General features: G+C 35.0%; 1 protein-coding gene across 1 annotated transcript in view; it reads right to left on the bottom strand.

Annotated features, from left to right (window-relative positions):
* Positions 1–6,068: 6,068 nt before the first annotated feature.
* LOC117781305 (uncharacterized protein DDB_G0284459-like) overlaps positions 6,069–21,236 on the bottom strand; it is a 20,184-nt gene continuing 5,016 nt past the window's right edge. The window contains 16 exon segments of the mRNA XM_034618056.1: positions 6,069–7,198; positions 8,744–8,889; positions 8,950–9,406; positions 9,843–9,941; positions 11,136–11,430; positions 11,817–11,951; positions 12,506–12,597; positions 12,657–13,004; positions 14,436–14,765; positions 14,822–15,106; positions 15,166–15,296; positions 15,352–15,487; positions 20,896–20,948; positions 20,951–20,978; positions 20,981–21,039; positions 21,095–21,233. Coding sequence (XP_034473947.1) covers positions 6,950–7,198; positions 8,744–8,889; positions 8,950–9,406; positions 9,843–9,941; positions 11,136–11,430; positions 11,817–11,951; positions 12,506–12,597; positions 12,657–13,004; positions 14,436–14,765; positions 14,822–15,106; positions 15,166–15,296; positions 15,352–15,487; positions 20,896–20,948; positions 20,951–20,978; positions 20,981–21,039; positions 21,095–21,233 — 2,982 coding nt within the window. The 3' untranslated portion in view covers positions 6,069–6,949.

Raw genomic sequence — 21,236 nt, 5'->3', positions numbered from 1 at the left:
GGCAGACAATCAAAAAGGTGGCACATAAAGCGGTCTCTCAGCTACTTTTGACTACTGCATGGACAGGCAGACAGTCGTCAGTTTTATGATCCGAAAATTTAAATTATAATGCAATTAAAGAGCATATCTAAAAAAAATAATCAAAGTAAACAAAATAAAAAGGCAACAATAGCAGTCGAAACGGCAACTCATATGCTTGAAGCGGACCAAGAACGAGGAGAGGGAAACAGTAAATTAAATGTAATTAATTTTCACATGCCTCAAAATTAAATGCATTTAAATCGGAGACAAATACGGAGAGTGTGAGCTTTATAAATAGCGTATGGTTTAATAGCTCGCCGTTTGTTAAAAGCGATTTAAAAAGTTTCATTAAGATAACCAACCCAACAATAACAATTTATGTATGAGCAATAACAACAACAACAATAAAAACAACGACGGCAACAAAAGTTATTGCAGTTTTAATTTTAATTTAAGCTCAACTATGACGACAGGTGAATAAACCATGGGTCAAACAAGCCACAACACAACCGAGCGGCATCTACAATACTAATTTCAAGCGACTAACTAATTTAAAAGCCAACATTTGTTCCATTTACCGTTTCGCCCTCGAGGCGTGGCCATCTAAAAATATAAGAGCAGTGCTTGTTTCATTTTTGAGGGCAACATTTTGGACAAGATATTTGCTGTTGCTACTGGATGGGAAGATAATGCTCCAAGCAAAGTCTGACTCTGACTCTGAATCTCTGTTGCTGATGCTGTGGCTCGATCGCTTGCTATCTCGCTCGCCCGCTTAACGACCACAAATTCAACGGAAAATGGCGTTTAACTGTAACTGGCAATGTGAAACATTTTCGGGTCAGGTGCTTCAACGAGATTTCACCAACCTGCAAGTCAGTTTCAGTCTGTAGAGTCTATAGCCAACGCCCCACAGTGCTCATTATCTTACGGTAATATCGCTCATAAAGCGACTGTGTTGCTCTTTCATCATCATCATGATCATAATGAACAGCAGCATCTTCATCATCATCATCATGTGGTCAGCCTTCGGTCATGATGAGATGATCTCTAGACACATATAGCAACGTCAGCTCATTATGGTTTCCTACGTGCCTTGTCTTCTCTCTCTTGTCTCCTCCAGCTGGTAATGTCTACACGGTCGCCTTTTGCTTTTTTGGCGTTATTTCTCGTTTGGTTATTGTGCAGATTTATCTTTAAGGTTTGCGCTTGTGATTGGTACACTGTATACAGCCTTTTAGCTACTTCTTCTTTTTTTTGTCATTGTTTTCACTCATTTTGTTTTTTTTTTTTTCTTTCTTTTTATTGCCAGTCGTTTGTTTGTTCGGTCAACGCTTAGCTACAATTTCCGGTCGAAAGGGCGCTCGAATGAAAGAAGATAACTGAAATTGCCATTTTGTGTCGGGTAAAATCAAATGAGAGAAAACAGGGCCAAGAGAATCGATGAAGCGATTGCATTTTAGGTCAAGCATCCCAAAAATTCCATTCATTACAAATGTAGTAGATCTTTCAATGTTTTACTTAAACAACTCCTACAAATACAAATTGCAAATATATAATGATAAGCCAAGTTTGAATATAAGATTATTTGAACAGCATTTCAGATACGCGTTCAACAATTTTTAGCTTAACTTATATCTATGATTAATTTTTTATAATCCTTAAATAATTTATAATACTTAATTTTTTATAATGTGTTTATTTATTTACTTCGAAGGGTAAGGAATCGAACATGTCATTATCGGACGGCTATATCAAATAGTATAAAATAAAATTAAGAAATAAGAACAAACCAAGGCACTCGCATGCAACTCAAAACAGAAGTTGTTCTCGCGGCGTACAGTTCAAACACTTACTTCAGGGAAACCTGAGAGAATATTTTAATGCTATTAATTTAAGAATGTTATACCTTGATGCCACCTAATAACGTCTTTTACTTGATTCAAAAATATTAAGTAGTTTAGTTTTTAATTAGCTGTATTCACTTTCGCACTTTCTTTACTTAAAAAAACTTGTAAATCCTTAAAAAATGGATAAAATGGCAGGGCTTCACGCGACATTTTTTTTCAATAGTTTTTTATGTTTTTTGTTTATTTCGAATGAATTGTATTTTAACTTTTTAGTCATCAAGAAGCTTTAATAGTAGAATTAAAGTGTTTTCTTTGCATTTTTATTACCTTTTTGTTCCTAAATGAAAGATTTCGTCAAAAAATCATTATAATACAAACACTCCATTTTGGAAGTAAGCTTTAGGCAAAAAAGTTAAAAACGTAAAAAAATCGGATTCTGAAAGAAAATTTCACAAGATGTGAGTTTTTGATTAATTTTAAGTTTTTGGCTGCGGTTGACATTTCTGGAGAGTTGCCCATATGTCCATTGTGCAAATTCGCATATTTAAGAGTTTTTCCCTTCACTTTATTGCTAATTAAAGCTTGTATGAAATTCCGAAACTAAAGTCAACTGAAGTTGTTAATTACCAACTCCAGAGAACTGTGAATAATGCCAGCCTATTAAAATGACACATTTAATGTCGCAGCACCCGTAGGTCAAGGACAATGATTGAAGCAGTTAAAAGTTAAAATTTTTCCCTACAGAAAAATAAATTGATTGCACACGCACCGGACTGTGGTTTAATCATTACGTTTAAATCTAATAGAGCATCCAGTGCTGTCGCATGAATACATACTCGTACAATTGTTTACTTTATTGTGCGACAACATTTCTCATTTTGTTTTATAGTCCAGCACAATGAACGATGAACAATAAACATGATTGTGGTACAGGGAAGCGATAATGGGGGAATGAATTCGTACAGGGGTCAACTCTATACATACACTTGGAGCGCTCTCTCGCCATCAACAACAGCAGCAACACATGTCATTGCTACAGGTGAGCTTGCCTTTTGATTTGAATTCGTTGATAACACAGCGCGATCTCTGCTGCAGCTGAGTGCCCGAGAGAATGCCCTCCTCCCCTGCCCAGCTCGTGTCCCATTCCTTTTAACGCCTGACAAACGCACTCCGCACGTACCGCTAATTAGCTGGTGTTTTAAGGCCCCCTCAAGGCATCAGGCACCAGACACCAGTCACCAGGCTGCAGCTCCAGCGCACGAGTCGACGGCCATTACGAACATGCATATATGGACGAGTGTACATGTATTTACATACACATTCAAGTACATATGCATACATATTTATACTTATAATGCTCATTATGGGATGAGTTAGTGCAGCAGTTGAGTGGATGACTGAATGACATATGTGTTATTTGGCAAATACTTACGATATAAGCTGGCTAATTAATTTTTTAACAGTTTTCAGAATTATGTACAGTCATCAAGTTCGTTTCTGTTTCTTACATATCAACTAACTGAATTGTCAATAGAATTAAGATTGTAACATACTATTAACTAAATAAGTTTGATCAATTTTTATCCCACTTCTCTAAACAGAAATCATTTTATTTCTACTAGTCACAGATTTTGTGTGGATTACTTTTGATTTAAAATACTTACAAGTTAATACATCTATTTTAATCCCGACTCAACATCAGTTAAGAGTGCTTCCTAAAAAATTTTAAATATGTCGCTCAACATTTTGTTGGAATCCACTAAGCAAGTAACTAAAAAGATCTCATGAAAAGTACAAATTAAGTGTGGGAAAACTTTGGTTGAACGCTTGCCAGAGAACAGCCTTAAGTCAAATACTTCCGATATTCATAAATTTCAGTTCTAAAACCTTCTATATTGCCAAAAATACCTGTATTCCATTTGAAAAAAAAAATAAAAGAACATGGGAAAAATTAAAAGTTAATTTATGTCGATTCCCAGACTTACTTAGGTTTAGTGCTATCATTACACTGTAATGTCTTTTTGCGGTCGATTCTTAATATTCTGTTGAATGATAACACTAGGCAACAACCTAAAAATTACAAGAACCAAACCCACTTTTTTGGATAGATTTTGGGCTCCATACAATAAAAAACATTTTTCTTACAGTAAGATTTTTTTTTCTTAGAATATTGTAAAAAATCTGGTACGACAAAACCTAATGAATATAACTATAATTCATTAATACAAAATTTAAGATTTAAACCAGTAGTTTAAGAGACATAATTTTTTGAATTAAGAAAGTGGTGATTTTTTGTTTAGCTTTTTTTAGATTTCTTTTGTTTAAAATTTTTATTACATTTTTTCCTATTTTATTTACTTCCTTGTGGAGCGGCATGTCCTTTAGTATGAAAATTTTCTGTGATTTTTGAGATATCTTAACTAATCTCACACAATATCAGTTTGTTGTTATTTTACACATTTTGACCATATTTGGTTCAAATCGGTTTACTATATCATATAACTGCCAAATCGGTTTTGGCATTCTCGAGTAATGATGACAAATGGCAAATTTTAAAAAATTCTAAAAAAAACAATCTCATCATAAAACGAGCATACTCAACTGTCGGAGACCGTACTACTATGGCAAAAACAAATAATGGAAAAAAGTTTTTCTTACTAAGACTTGATTTTCGTTTGACCGGTCCTATGACAGCTATATGATATAGCGGTCCGATTTGAATCAACTTTGGACAGGATATATAAAACCAAGTTATATGCTTATTATATCAGATTGGTTACGATATCTCATTAAACAAAAAAGTTTATCATACTAAGACTTAATTTTCACCCGATCGGTCCTATGACAGCTATATGATATAGTTGACCGATTTGAGCCAACTTCGACAAGGATGTATAAGACTAATGTCAATGCAAATTCTTTCAATTTGGATATGAAATCTCATAAAACTAAAAAGTTTTTCATACTTAGACTTGATTTTCGCCCAATCGGTCCTATGACAGCTATATGATACAGTGGTCCGATTTGAATCAACTTTGGACAGGATATATAAAACCAAGTTATGCTTATTATATTAGTTTGGTTACGATATCTCATAAAGCAAAAAATTTTTTCATACTAAAACTTGATTTTCGCCCGATTGTTCCTATGGGCGCTATATGATATAGTGGTCCGATTCGAGCCAACTTTGGACAGAATATATAAAACCAAGTTTAATGCATATTCTATTAGTTTAGTTACGATATCTCATAAAACAAAAAATTTTTCATACTAAGACTTGATTTACGCCCGATCGGTCCTATGACAGCTATATGAAATAGTGGTCCGATTTGAACCAACCTGAGACAGGATATATAAAACCAAGTTATATGCTTATTGCATCAGTTTGGTTACAATATCTCATTAAACAAAAAAGTTTTTCATACTAAAACTTGATTTTCGACCGATTGTTCCTATGGGCGCTATATGATATAGTGGTCCGATTAAAAAAAGAAACAAACAGGATCTGCCTGCAATATTGAGGAATCTACATACCAAATTTGTTTTCACTAGCTTTTAAATTGTTCTTATAATTTGGATATGAATTTTTTTTTCGATTTATGGGCGATAAAGGGGGGGTGGCTGAATTTTTAAACAAACTTGATCTGCTTGCAATATAGAGGAACCTACATGCCAAGTTTGGTGTCTCTAGCTCTTATAGTCTCTGAGATCTAGGTGTTCATACAGACAGACAGACAGACGGACATTGCTATATCGACTTGGCTATTGATGCTGATCAAGAATATATATACTTTATAGGGTCTGCCACGCCTCCTTCTGCCTGTTACGCACATATTCGTTAAAACAAACCCAATAGACCCCTGTACTTTTTTTAAGTACGGGGTCTAAAAAATGTTTTTTGTCATAGGGGCCCCAAATTTACCCAAATAAGTGGGGTTGGTTCTTGTAATAGCCAAAAAGTTCAAATTTGTTGCCTAGTGTAATGTGAACAAATAAATTATTAGTAGAGCCTAAAAATATGCAATAGTTTTTATACGTCACTCTAGCAGGTTTCCAAGATCAGCCTATAGTTAGGCAACCAAAATAATCAGTCAGAAGTAATTAAAAATTAATTTTTAAAATGAATTGCTTTACTTATAATTCGTTTTGTTTTTAACACAAGAGCACATATATATTTTTTTTATATTTTTGTATTTTTTATGTAAATGTTGTCGTTGACACTTAAATGCTAAACATTATGTACAAATATATCCATCGTTAGAGTTGCTTTGCCTGTTTCTATGTACGGGCTAAATTGTAAGTACAAATATATAAGTAAGTATTCGTGAATTGCTCAAGCAAAAAATAAAGTAAAATAGTTTTAGTTTTTGTAAATAGATTTTTGTTGAGTTTTATCAAGCGAGTGCGGCGGATAATCCTGGTATTATTTCCAACTTTTAACAGTATGTGTATTAAGAGTATGGAAGGAACAATGGACGACACGTGACCTCTGACCTCTGGCGCTTCCATCACAGTAGAGTCGATGTGTGTGTTTGTGTGCATGTGACTGCTTACATAAGTATTAGTAATATCGCTTACTGGCAACATAAATGCAAAACGTAACATCAACTTTCAACATATTTTATCATTTTTTTTTTTTTGGCTTTTCAGCATTATGCTAACAACATTAACTACCAACAAAACATTAACTGCTAAACGCTAAACAAAATTCGTTTCATTCGATTAACAATATACGATTATGCGATTTGTGAGCGTGGAAAACACTTGAATTACAATTTCGCCAACTGCAATGACGACATTGTGCCGCAAGTGAAATAGTTTTGATTTGTTATTTCAATTAATTACTTATCTGTTATTGGTATTAACTTCTAAGTATGTTAAGTTATTTAGTTGCTTCCAACTCTGGACAAGACACACATTCAGCAATTGCTCATATCATCAATATGTTTTGTGAAATACCTTTTAAAACTGGACTGTATGATTTGTGCTTAGAAAACTATTTACAATGTGCGCAGGGCGGGAAAAGGGGTTGCTAATATATAGTTCACTTTAGATTGGACTTAGTTTGATTAAAGTTAAGCTTAGTTGTCTGTGTGTGGATAAGGATGATGCTGATGCTGCTGCGGCTGCTGCGGCTGCTGCTGCTGCTGCTGTTGATGATGATGTTGATGATAATGCATAGAAGAACCTGCTTGTGTGGAGGATGAACTCGTTGTTGTCGTTGAGGGTTTGATCGCAGGTTTGATATCCTCAATTTGTATTAGTTGCTCGATGGGAATTAATGACAGTTCGCCGCCCACAGCCTGAGGCACTGGCAACTTGGCTAAAGCCTAAAATATGGAAGATAACGATTTTATAATATGTATATGTTATCCTTTATATTTCAGTTATAAGCTTAAAGACTTTACTATATTTTTGTCACGATATATAATCCCGAAAAGTATATATACTAGAGTGGTTCAATTTTTTTTCGCGACAAAGCGGTTATGAAAATCGTTATCTACGATGAATTGTCCAAGAAACCATGGGTCTAAAATCAATGTCGAGCTTCCACTTCCACTTTCACAGAGAAGTTATTTGTTTTTAGACCCCGTACCTAAAACTTATAAGAACAATTTAAAAGCTAGGGAAATCAAATTTGGTATGTAGATTCCTCAATATTGCAGGCAGATCCAGTTTATTTCTTTTTTTAATCGGACCACTATATCATATAGCGCCCATAGCAACAATCGGGCGAAAATCAAGTTATAGTATGAAAAACTTTTTTGCTTTGTGATATATCGTAACCAAAGTAATATAATAAGCATATAACTTGGTTTTATATCCTCTCCAAAGTTGATTCAAATCGGACCACTATATCATATAGCTGTCATAGGACCGATTGGGCGAAAATCAAGTCTAATTATGAAAAACTTTTTAGTTTTATGAGATTTCATATCCAAATTGAAAGAATTTGCATTGACATTAGTCTTATACATCCTTGCCGAAGTTGGCTCAAATCGGTCAACTATATCATATAGCTGTCATAGGACCGATCGGGTGAAAATTAAGTCTTAGTATGAAAAACTTTTTTGTTTAATGAGATATCGTATCTGATATAATAAGCATATAACTTGGTTTTATCTATCCTGTCCAAAGTTGATTCAAATCGGACCACTATATCATATAGCTGTCATAGGACCGGTCAAACGAAAATCAAGTCTTAGTAAGAAAAACTTTTTTCCAATATTGGTTTTTGCCATAGTAAGTACGGGGTCTCCGACAGTCGAGTATGCTCGACTGTAGCACCGGCCGACTAGTTTTATTTGGGTAATTGTCTGTTAGGTGGAACTTACCTCAAAAAAAATCCTAAATAGAGGCCGAATTATGATGAATATAGAGATAAGAGTTAGAAAGCGGTCCTAGATATGTTTTTTTAAATTGAATTTTAAACGTAAGCACTTTTGTCAAGTTTTTTAGAATAATAGAATAATTCAATAAAAAAGTTAATTTTAAATTAATTTTAAAATTGAATTGAAAAGAGATCGACAAATTATTCTTATCTCTAAATTCATTATAACTAGCCCTCTTTTTGTGTTTTTTTATATTTTTTGTTTTTGTTTTAGAGGCAAGTTACACCTAACAGACAATTACCAGTATAGAAAATAGGTATAGTTTCTCCGTAAAAAGTGGAAGCTCGCTATTGATTTTAGACCCATGGTTTCTTGGCAATTCTTCTGAGAATTTATCGTAGATTATGAATTTCATAACCGCTTTATACATTTTTTTTACTTCATACAAATTGACCCACTCTAATATATCTACAGGGGTATTCGGTATCTCCGGCGATCTGATGATGACCTTGCTTTCTGAATAAATAGTAATACTATTGATACCTTGGCATGCTCCACCGCAATCGTTGCTGCCTTTTCCGCCTCACGCTGTCGACGCTCCTTCAGCTTGAGGGAAAAAATCGCCACAGAGCGCGCACTCTTGACCAGTTTTTGCTTTAGTCGCGATTTCTTGGCGGCCAATTCCGCTGCTGTTGGATAGTGATTAAATTTTGTGGGGCTATCATTTATATACTTAGTTCGTAACTTACCTTTAGCCTCATCATCAGTATTGCCCGCAGATGTGGATGCAGTGGAAGCAGCTGCCTGTTCCAGTTCCTTTTCCCTCTCTTTTTCCTTCTCCTTTTCCTTCTCCTTTTCCTTCTCTTTTTCCTTCTCTTTTTCCTTTTCCTTCTCTCGCTCTTCTTTCGCCTGCTTTTGCTGCTGCTTCTGTGATGAGCTCGATGAGGAATTTGATAGAGCGCCCACACTGGGTCGTGACTGAGAATTACTGATGATGCTGGAGGCGCCAGGCCCGATGCCACTGGGACTAAACACGCTGCCGCCGCCACCCGAAGATGAAGACGATGATGCCACAATTTGCTGCTGTTGCTGGGAGGCGGGAGGCGTGGCTAGCATGCTGCCAGATGCGCCGGTCTTCAATGCCACATTGCTCCAGGATGGCGCAGGTTTTAGGATATCCGTGTTGTCGACATTGCTTGTGAGTTCCTTCACATGAAAACATAGAGTACTGGATGAGCAGCTGATCGATTAAATGATACCATGCAGCTAACTACACACATCAAAAGCTTTGTGGCTAAATTTATGATTTCATGCAAGACAAATAGTATTGTGAGTGTTAAGCCTGCGTGAAAATAGTTATAATTGTGAGTTAAAGCAGTCGCCATTTAATAATTTACTGTCCCCGCGTTGCCAATAAACTCTGAACTCTAAACAAAATTTGGTTTCATCAACATAAGCTGTTAATATAAATTTTATGATTGAAATTCATAATTTGGTTAAATATATTGGGGTTGTTTCAAGCTATAGAAAATTATCAAACTGCAGCCCTTTTGGGGGGTCTGTCAACAGCAAACATCGAACACACACATTGAACAACTGTATACAATAGATTACGCTATTAGTGATATATATCTCTCACTACCTTGGCAATGCAATCTATGCTTCTATGCAGGTTCGGATTGTCGTTGACTTTTAAACGGGACATCCATTCAGGTGCGTGAAGTTTTATGTGTAGTTTATCCTTTAAACATAAGAATGTAGTTAGTGTCGCAGAAAGATTGTATAATTATGTACGACAAGTGGCAGTCTAGTAATTTTCAAATCTAGTCAAATTAACTCTCTTTAATGTCTTATTTAAAAATATCTTTAATCAAAATTTTAAATATAATAATATTTATGAAAAAATTTGAACAGACTTGAGTCTAGAGACTATCTATTCCCATGTGCTTAGAAAATTTATTTGAATAAATTTTTTAAAACTAGAAGAATTTTGCAAACAAATTTTTTATTTCATTGTATAGTAGTAGAAAGAAAAATTTTTTATTATGTCAATAAGTACTTATAGTAAAAATAATTAATAAACTCTATAATGTACGACAGAATTTATCAACTATTTTTAAAGAAAACTATATTTAATTATTTCTATTACGATAGTCAATTGTTTAAAAAAATTTTTAAATATAATTTTTGACTTTACCCTTTGAATTTGCTCTACTAGCAAACCAGTTATCACAAAATCAAAAGAGTCTATATTTAAATATTGTGTGCCACCATGTTTAAAAACTCAATAAAATCTTAATGCTTGTATTCGACGTATGATTTGATCGGCGATGTAAGTTCGTATAACATTACTCCTAACTTTGGCTTTTCCTAATTTTTAGTTTGCCAATGTTTTATTTCGTAAAATAAATATTACTTACTCGTACACAACAAAAAAAAAATATATTTATTGAAAAAGAAATTCTTTAGTTACATTAATGAAATAAGATAATAAAATAAGTGAATTTATATATTGAGTTCAAGGCCTCATAGTTATTAGTACTGTCCAAAAAATGTTTTCCCGTTACTTATAATATTACCAGCTAATATTTTGCCTATATATAAAAAATGAAAAAAAAATTAATTTTAATTATTTTTAAATGAGCACATATGTATCATATATCCTCAGAGATAGATGATATCACTCGTAATACTATTCTAGGTGTATCGCGTAAAGTAAAATAAAGCCTTTACCAACTAAATATAACGTACAGCAAATCACTAAATTAGTACTAGTATTTGTGGAGTCTGTGAATTATCACTAATAGTTTAGGGACACGTATCGAGGGTTTGTTGGTTTTCAGTCTACGCACAATAGGAAAGTGAGAATCGACTAGAAAGATTGTGTATCTAGGTGTGGAAAGGTATATTTAATTTATAATCCTCTATGGCTTACGCTCATTGGAAAGTGAGATGCGCTCTCGGCGGAGATTTTACGCGTCTTGCTGTACGGCGGAATCTCCGATATCTTCGACGTCTGTTGTTGTTGTAGTTGTGGGTGCTGTAGTTGTTGTAGTTGCAGCTGCCGCATCGAGGCACGCTGTGGACTGCTGCTGGTACTGCTGCCAGTGTGATCAGCCGAATCACTAGATTTCTTACGGAATGGAGGAATCTCTTGAATCTGCATCGATTGCAGGCGCGGAGCAAAGCTGGCAGCGGCAGAGTTCAGAGCTAGCGTGCTGGCTGAAGCGCTGTGCCGAATGACAAGCGAATTAGGAATGAGTAAAAGAGAAAAAATGGAGTGAAAATTGTAAATAAGTTGAGAAAAAAGTGTAAGCTGAGCAACTAAAGGTATGCCATGCTGGAGTACCCCTAATTTAAATTTACAAAAAACTAACAACTATTTAGAGAAAATATTTACAGAAAGTACTCTTTTAACAGGTAGAAGCGACTTGTAAAGTAGAAGGTTTGGCCAATTGAAATAGATTCGCATAACAAATTTTGGAGTTATTGGAAAGCGAAGACAACACACAGCGTTTTCGAGATCACAGCACTTAAGTACATATCGTGTGTATTTGTAAGTATAGTATGTGGAAGTACATCAAGTTCGATTGTATTTAAATATTTATCGATTTACCCGATGAGCAGCTGTTGTTGTTTTACTCTTTGACTCTGTATCGGCAGAGCGCTCAAATTGCGTACCGAATATCCAAGAAATGGTGGTATATCCGGTATGAAGATTTGCGACTTTTTTCTACAACTCTTACAAGCGCTATAAAAGAATTATTGTAAATTAAAAAGTAATAAACTTGAGTTGCTTATAAAGGCTTTTTTATAAATTAAAACTATTTGGGTTTTTGAGTTGATCGCTTTTACAAAAAATATTGTTTTTTTGGATTCTTTTATTGATACTGTTCTGTTTTATAGATGTTTCTTTATTCTTCTTTTCTTCATTTGTAAAATTGTTAAAAATTGTTTTGTATTTTAGACAAAATTCAAACGCACACCAAACAGAAAAGTGAATTTTTTTATTTCGCTCCCAATTTAAAATCGAAAGATCTAATCTTTTGCACATTCAGTGTATGCATGCATGCAAATTTTCAGATTCTTAAATTCTTACATTTTAATTATAGAGCCTCTACTGTATTTGTTTATAAGAAAAGTTAGAAAATAAATTAAAGACTTTAAATAGTGTTGAGAATATTTGTGTATGCGAAATGTGCAAGCTTCGTTTGCCATTCATCGAATGGATTTAATTGACTTGGCGTGTGCAAAATCATTATAAGGTAACCCCAAATAGCAAGTGTACTCTCATCAGTTGCTTACCCGCCGTTGCCATCTTGGTGCAAACTGCTGAGTGAGGCGCCTCCATGCGGCGGCGTGGATTCGTGCAAGGGTCTTATGAGTATTGTGCTAGTCTGCAATTAAGTTTGGATTTAAGCTATGCGCATTTTGACATACAGTCGAGTACACTCACCTGCGATGGAGGTGAGTCCGGCGAGGAGTCGCGATTCTCGTAAATGTTGACATCCGCCTCAATGCTGCGGCCAAAGCGTGCAGCGGCCATTTCAGGTCCATAGAGCAGCATATCCTCTGCCAGCTGACTCTCCATGGATTGATCGTGCGTTGTGTTGCCGCCCGTGCAATCCTGCTCCGGTTGTGTGGATGTGGTTGACGGCGGCGTCGGTGGTGTGGGTCGTGGTGAGGTGCCCTTGCACTGCATCTCACGACGACAATGCTCGGCACGTGCAATCTCCGCTGCCAACCAGGAGGGCAGCTCCGGCAACAGCCAGGTAAGAGCCTGACGCAGTCCCAGCATGATGTGCTGCGTATAATCATTGTCAAAAAAGTAAGAACGATTTAGTCGAGAGAACAAGAGAGTACTACCCTGTACTTTGTAGCGTCAGTGTTACTTTTTCTGCCTTTGGCTACGTGATATGTTCAATTTATTCTTAAGCAACTTCTGTGTATATTTCTGGGACCGTAACGATTATGACTTTTGTATAAAAAATTAGGAAATCGAATTATTAGTTGATATTATAACAGAAATACTTTTTAATTATTAAAATTAACGTAAAAAACAAAAATAAGAAATAAATTGTATATTTTAATTTTTATGAATAAATTTTAAACCATATGTTATATTTTCAATTTTTATTTTATAAGTTAAAAACTAGTCGGAAAGGATATAGTTGAGATCCCGACCAGAGAATACTATCTATACCAGAAATGACTATCTAACGAAAATTACTGCATACTTTTGAGTGCTTGTATTGCCTTCATTATTAATAGCTTTAGTTAGCTATTACTTGTCTGCTCTTGCTGTGATTAAGTGGGATGATAGATAATAAAAATAGATAACGTAAATGATAAAAACTGAATTATCTTAAAAACTGCGCGTGTGTTGCTTTTTCTCGAATTGCGGGGGCGGGGTGGTGTCAAAAATTGAAAGCAAACTTGACCTGCGTGGGATCTATAGAAATCTGTGTGCCAAATTTGGTTGCTCTATCTTTAATAGTCTCTGAGGTCTAGGGGCTCACACGGACGGACAGACAGACATGGCTATATCGATTCGGGTGTTGGATGCTGATCAAGTATATATATACTTTTTAGGGTCGGAGAACCTCCATCTCCCTGTTACATACATTCCAACGAACACAATATACACTTTAACTTATTTTTTAAGTAATGGGTTTAATAAGAATTATTTGTCAAGTTTTTTAATCAAAGTTTAAACTAAAATTTTGATTTTTAAATTAAAAATTTAAAATAAAAGTTTTTTTTTGAATAGGTCGTACAAAAATATATTATGTGTATTTTTCCCCTCTCTTCTGGAGGCTTTTTGGACTTTAATTTGTTCAAACTATATTATTTGCGTTTCCTGGTTTTCTTACAAGAAGCCTCAATTTCTACAGCTTCATTAACTTGAATGTTATTTGAATTTGAGCTCAACCTTCTCAAGTATAAATAATTATTTGTAAGACCTTTTATTTTTAACATTAGTTATGCAGTCATAGAACAGTTTAATGGAAAAACGAAGAATATTCTATCCGTTGTTAATTGTCGTAGTTGACCCAAAATCAGGTCGAAGCCCGCATTACCCAAGAGTACATATAAATAATTTTTTATACGATAATGTCAACGATCCGCTTCTTGTCTGTTTAATGCATTGCCCAAAACTATCAAACCCTTTCTTTTTTATTTTTATTGAGCGCGGGTTGGCATTCAAGTTGAATGTACTTCCGAGTCAACTTACCTCTAGTGTGACAATCAATATTATGGTCTGTGCGGTGGTCAGGCCAGGCCACAGCCGGGACACCTGGCCGGACAAACCAATCAGTGCACAGTTAACAATAACCGCGGCTAGAGACAAAATGCTGAGTGCATTCTGCCAGGTGCCAATGTTAGCCACACGCTGTCCAAACGGACGCTGATGCACATGAGCCAACTTGAAGGCATCCGAGCGTATTTCCATCAGGTTGTTTATCAAAGCACAGATACCAGCCAAGGGAAAGGCAGCCGAAAAGAGTACGACATAACCCATCTGAACAAGCATCTCCAAGTGATCCGAGAAAGTACCGTCGTACTAAAAAACACAAGTCGAATAACTAACTTAATCAAATTAACATTAGAATCTAATACTTTGTACAAAGAGCTCTCAATCTCAGCCTGTCCAATATTGCGTTTACTTGAAGCCTGCTGTTGCTGCTCCTGTTTTACCGGCTTGGCAGCTGCCTCCGCCTTTAGTTTCTCTTCGGCGGTTGCAAGTTCCTCGGCAAGACTGCGATTAACGTTCTGTGTGGGACTTAAGGCACCCCACATATTAAAACTCAGCTTAGCCAACTTCCATTGCTCCAGGAAATAAGGAATGGCCGATTCTCGTAAATTGCCAATAATTTGGCGAGAGATAAGCAGACCAGCGAGTTGCTAAGAAAACAATTAAATGTATAAAAGTATACTATAAGTATAATTATAATTTAAAATACCTCCTTGAGCTTTTCCTCATCGCGCAGATAAAATGCGATGTAGAATAGGGACAGAAATGAATTGACAAATTGAAAGAGCGCCACCTTGGCTATCAAATGATTCTCGTACTTCGATTGAAGGCGATAATTCTCTATAAAAGATATTGATAAGAAAATACATGCGCCTGTATTCGGTGGAATGCTTACCGCGATCGTTGAGCCACACGGCCAGCTTAAAGTAGGCCTCATCCATCAGGGTAATGGCACCAGCCAGCAAAACCTTCGGTATCACACTGAGACAGCACAGGACACTCTCCTCCGGCAGCTTGGAGTCCCACCAATCCTAATGGATGAACAAACAAAAGTAATAAATGCAGATTTGAATGGAATTAGCTAGCATTTATTAACATCAATAAACAATTTTACAAGTTGTCCAACTCATTTTTTTTTTTTGATTTGGTGTTAATTTTCCTCGCTCAGTAAGTTAATTAATACTCATTTTGCTGTTCACGCACTTCATTTGGCTTATTGGCTGTGTTTACGAGCTTCATTCGGTGGCATTAAGATATATCCGTTGTTGTGGCAGGAAACTCATATTGAATTAAGTTTTGTGTACAATTGAGCAACGATTGTGATTTCAGGAAAAATTGCCCCAGGGTAAATTCAGGACAATTAAGTGGCACTTTAAGTGCTTTCACTAGGAATTTAAACATCAATATGAGACTATGATATACCCTGTTCGATCCTGCATGGGGTAGCATATTACACTATTGCTCTTACAACGAGTAGACTTTTTGTCTGACATACTGATGAGTATTCATTAAATAAAAACACTGCATACCAACAGGCGCCCATTGTGGCACACGAGAACAATGGCAATTTTGCGCTTTTTAAACTATATGAGCTTGCATGTGAATGAGAGAGGTGGGGTGTATGTGTGTGGGCGTCTCTTTTGTTTTGTTGCATAATTTTCAACTTAATTAGCAGCCGCCTGGGCCAAGGTAGTTGGTCATAATTTACACAGAACAGGACAGAACAAAGGACAGTCACATAATGAATGCATACAGCTGCAATATGCGAACCGCATTTTAATCATGGGAACTATGTAAAAATTTATCGTTTGATAATGTGAATACGCATTACTTAACCTACAGACTACAACCTGCATCTGTAAGCCTGTAAGCTGACTGTAAAAGTTAACCATTTAAGCCTTCGCCCTCTTTCTATCGGTCCATTAAACTCAACCAGCGATGTGCTTAAAGTGAAACCCCATTATTCTGTTAGCTGCCACTTGACCACACACCTACAGGTATTTAGGTCATTTACAACACTGACCAGCATACAACTTAAGCTTGTCAAGCACTTTATATCCCTTCTTCTGCTCCTGTCGTGCATCATTACAGCTGCTTTTAAGCGCTTTCGCAGCTGCTATGAAAACCGAAAATGCCACTGTCCAGATTCCAGTTTAAGGCAAGGAGCATGCATAAACTGTAACAACAAAGTACGTCAAACTAACATGGCAGCAACAGCTACACCAACAACAACCACAACTACAACATGTCAATTGTCAGGTCAGCTTGTGGTTATTCCAAGTTGGGCGAGTCACTTTCAGTTGGAGTCTGTTATGTGTAAACCAGTCAAGTAAATGTCCAATAAGTGGGAGCTCTTAATGCAACACTATTATTATAATTCCTAATCTTTTTTAATAACATTGCAATAAATTTAAATTCGAATACAAATATCATTTATATAAAGAATTCTCTATTCTAACTTACAGATTGCAAAATATGCTGCTTTTTATATATATCTATATTGTTCCTATGGGCGCAATACGATATAGTGGTCCGATTCGAACCAACTAAAACTAAGTTTAATGCATATTCTATTAGTTTGGTTACGATATCTCATAAAACAAAAAAGTTTTCATACTAAGACTTGATTTACGCCCGATCGGTCCTATGACAGCTACATGATATAGTGGTCCGATTTGAACCAACTTTGGAGCCGAGTCGATATATTAATGTCCGTCTGTTCGCCCGTCCATCTGTCTGTATGAACACCGAGATCTCAGAGACTATAAGAGCTAGGACACCAAACTTGGTATGTAGGTTCCTCTGTACTGCAAGCAGATCAAGTTTGTTTCAGAATTCGGCCATGCCTCCTATACCGCATAAAAATCAACATTGGACATTTCATATCCACATTATCTCAGAGACTATAAAGGCTAGAGACACCAGACTTGGTATGTAGGTTCCGCTATAATATACTGCAGTCAGATCAAGTTTGTTTCGTTTTTTTGATCGGACCTCTATATCATATAGCTCCCATAGGACCGATCGGTCGAAAATCAAGCATTAGTTGAGATATCTTAACCAAACTGATAGAGTATGCATATAAGTTAGCGAAAATCAAAAAGGGGGGACTAGGACTTGATTTTAGAACTTTAGTTTTTTGATAAAAACATCGTATATTACGAATAAGAGGTACCATTTTTTTTTTTTTTTTAAATCGATGCACCCTAGTGTGCATATTCTAATTCCGAAAATAATTTCATATTTACTGTGAAAGGTAGTATAAATGCAATTTGACATATTTATCTGCTGGAGATGTATTTTTAACCCAATATTCCATATTTATTGTAGCCCGTTGTCTAAAATTACCATTCTTGCGTTTTGGAATCAGGACTTTTTTTGCAAATCGAAATACGCTTAAAATATATAAAAAATTCTTATGATATTTTGTAATAATTTCTTATAATTAAACTCAAGTTAGGTATAGCAATTGATTATTTTGGATCATGAGATTAAGCCATTATATTCAGTAGCAATAAGCTTCAATATTCTCAATATCGCATGGTCACTTACATTTCATATTATTGCTCACAATCACTGAACATAAAATATGTTTATTACTTGACACGATGTTAGGTAGGAACATACTCGAAAATCGTATTTATAAACACTCAAACTGCAATTTTAACAATAATTATTACAATTACAACCGCTTAACACCAGAAATGTCGTTCTCAAACTACAATTTATACAAATAATATTATTAAAATATTATGAGTAGTTAATATATATTAATATACATCACATTTTATTTGACTAACTCAACTGTGGTTACTAAAGAACAAACCATAATTGTTTCATTGCCAGAAATAGCGCCTAAAGCAAACCCTAAGAAAGAGGACAATTAAACGATTACCAATTTGTTGACATTATCTTTTGTTATAGCTGTTGCTATTGATGTTGTTTCATTCACTTCTGTTGCTATTCTTAGCATTCAATTATGCGTACAATTTGCCAACGTCAAGCAAAGCGGCTTACAAGTTTGTCAATGTCCCTTTTGGTTCCTGTATCGCTTATCTTTATCTTTACTTCATTATCTCTTCTTTTGTCTTTACTCTCTGTATCATCAGGCGACATTCTTTTTCGCCATTGGAGCATTTTAATTTATTTCAATTGACAAGTCTTTGAATGTGTGAGTCTGTGTGTATGTATAAGGCTGTGTATGTGGATGTGTGTCCTTTAAAAATTCGTATGCAAATTGATGGCCAAAAGGCATTGAAAAATCTCCTACGACTTCTCCGAGTGAAGTTTTAATTAAAACTTGCCTGGCAAGCCCATGCCCATTTTACATTTAAAATTTCATCAGATAAAAATCTTAATAGTTGAATAATATTTATATGAAAACTTGAAGGCAAGTACCAATAAATTTATTCAAAATCTGTTAAACTTAGTCATTTACATATTTAAGAAGTTTTTTGAGAGTCAAATTTGTAAATCTTCAAATTCCAAATGAAATAATAAAGGAGCTAAGAATGATGCTTCTTGTAATTGTATTGGTTTAAAAAAATACGACTTTTTTATTTTTAAAAATTTTAAATTAATAATAATTAAATTTGTATGTGATATTTACGGAATATCACATAATTGGTAGTTTAACTTTTTATTTGAATATAAAAGTTACTAAGAAATAAAACTTTGATGTTGTTTATATTTCTGGTGCAAATAAAGTAAACATTTTGTTAATTAACTGATATCTTCGGTTCCTGATGAAAACATTAAAGAAAATCAAAATTTTATTAAATTGCAAAAATTTAAACATTGAAAACAACTAATAACCAAAATTTTGACATATTTAAGAATCCACTTACCAATATAACTAAGTCAGCCGTATACAGTACAGTATATTACTATACTATATTTTGTCACAGTCTCAGTAATTCTACATTTACTATCGACTTTTTTCGGTACAATTTCGAGACGGTATAACACGAAACTCGATCCGAAATATTAAAATTTACGAGTTGTTAAGATACCCTTAATGGTTATGTTAATGGTCTTGTGAGCGTAGGGTGACATGATATCAAGTCATAGGTGTCAAGAGCAAATTGAGTGTACGACGAGTATACTACATAATAATAAGTAATAATAATGAAGGTAAATAAATATAAGAACCTTGTGCAAATTATACATGCATTGAGCAATTCCTTTATCGGGTATGTTATGGTGATCCAGCCAATCCTGTGGAAAAGAACAACATACAAAACGAAAAAAGAAACGAATAATTCAATGAGGCGTGATGAATGATAAATAACGTTTTTCAATTTTTGTTTTTTTTTCTATTTGTTTATTGATAAGGAAAAAAACAGAAGTGACAAAAAATATGCGCATAAAAAGTCAATGCAGCAGGAAGCAAACGGAAGCCAGAAAATGAGCGTGAACGAGTGTGATTGCTAGGTGTGCGAGTGTGTGCCTATTAATGTGTGTGCATGGAAATGTGCAAATGTATGTGTGCCTCTGCGTGTGCTCGTAAAAGCGTGAACAGCAACAACAACAAGCGCGCTCATGAAATGCCAAAGGAATCCGCTAAACAAATTGATAAACACGGCTCACACACACACACGCAATCGCACACATGAACAACACAATCAAGACACACGCTAACATCCGCGACCTTATAAACAGACAATTACAATTCACACAGGCAAGGGACAGGGCTGCCATCAAACGTAAAACAATATTAATACGCACTGTGTGACAACCAGGCAAAATTGCCTGAAAAAAATTGGAAATACCCTTGCAAAAAAAATCAAAGTCACGAGTATGTTATTTACTTTTTAACTATATATTATTATTTTGAGCGTTAATTTAAAATTACATCTGACTTCTCACTTACCATTTATCTAACTAAAAATAAATTTAAATAAATTAAAAAACTGCAATTCTTTTTCCTTTTTTTTAGTTTTTAAAAAAAGAGAATACTATCCCCACTTCATTAATTACTAAAACAATTTACAATTATCAATTATAATAATATAAAAATAAAATTCAAAATGACATTTTTATTTAATAATCACACCCATACGTTAAACGACTTGTCTTCTCCTATTTGTCCAGCTATTTCCCGAATTATAACATCTTCTTATCAATGCAGCTATTAAATGTTACTATTTTCATTTTAGATTCAAAATAAAGAAAAAATTTATTCTGAACATTAAAATTTTATCACAGAAAAGATAAAATATTGTTTAAATTTAAAAAAACCACAGTAGATCTCAGATCGTGTGGATCGGATTTTTCTATGGAATACTTTTATTAGTAGAAGTGGAGAAAGTGATAGGTCTATGGTGATTACTGCTAATTACTTAGGATAAAAAATTTAACTGTTTGCAAAGGAATTGTTACTTCGGCGGTCCGAAATATACACAATTGTCACTGTTATTTATACATAACATTCACCCACCTGGAAACGCAGCATGAGAAACATTACGGCAAAGACCAGGCAAAGGCAGAGTCAATCACAGGAAAGCTGACCAAATAGCGAAAAAGGCGCGACGTTGCCAGGCAGGCGCCTCCTTCGGCTCCAGTCGACCCGTCACATGTTCTCCTCAAGGGACCCTATCAAATATAAAAGAAGACTAGGTCAAATCAAGAAAACTTGCAAATAAAATTTATTCTGTAGAGCGGCCGAGGCGGTTCGAGTAGCTCGGGGGCGTTGACAACGTGCCCCATCGAAGGCCAACTCCACGGAGTATCGTTCCAGGCCTCCAGATACAACGATGCCCAGGCTACATTGAAGAGTGA

This window comes from Drosophila innubila (genome assembly GCF_004354385.1).
Source record: "Drosophila innubila isolate TH190305 chromosome 2L unlocalized genomic scaffold, UK_Dinn_1.0 4_B_2L, whole genome shotgun sequence".
NCBI lineage: Eukaryota > Metazoa > Arthropoda > Insecta > Diptera > Drosophilidae > Drosophila > Drosophila innubila.
Note: the sequence above shows the minus strand (reverse complement) of the source record. Positions and strands in the feature narration are given on the sequence as shown.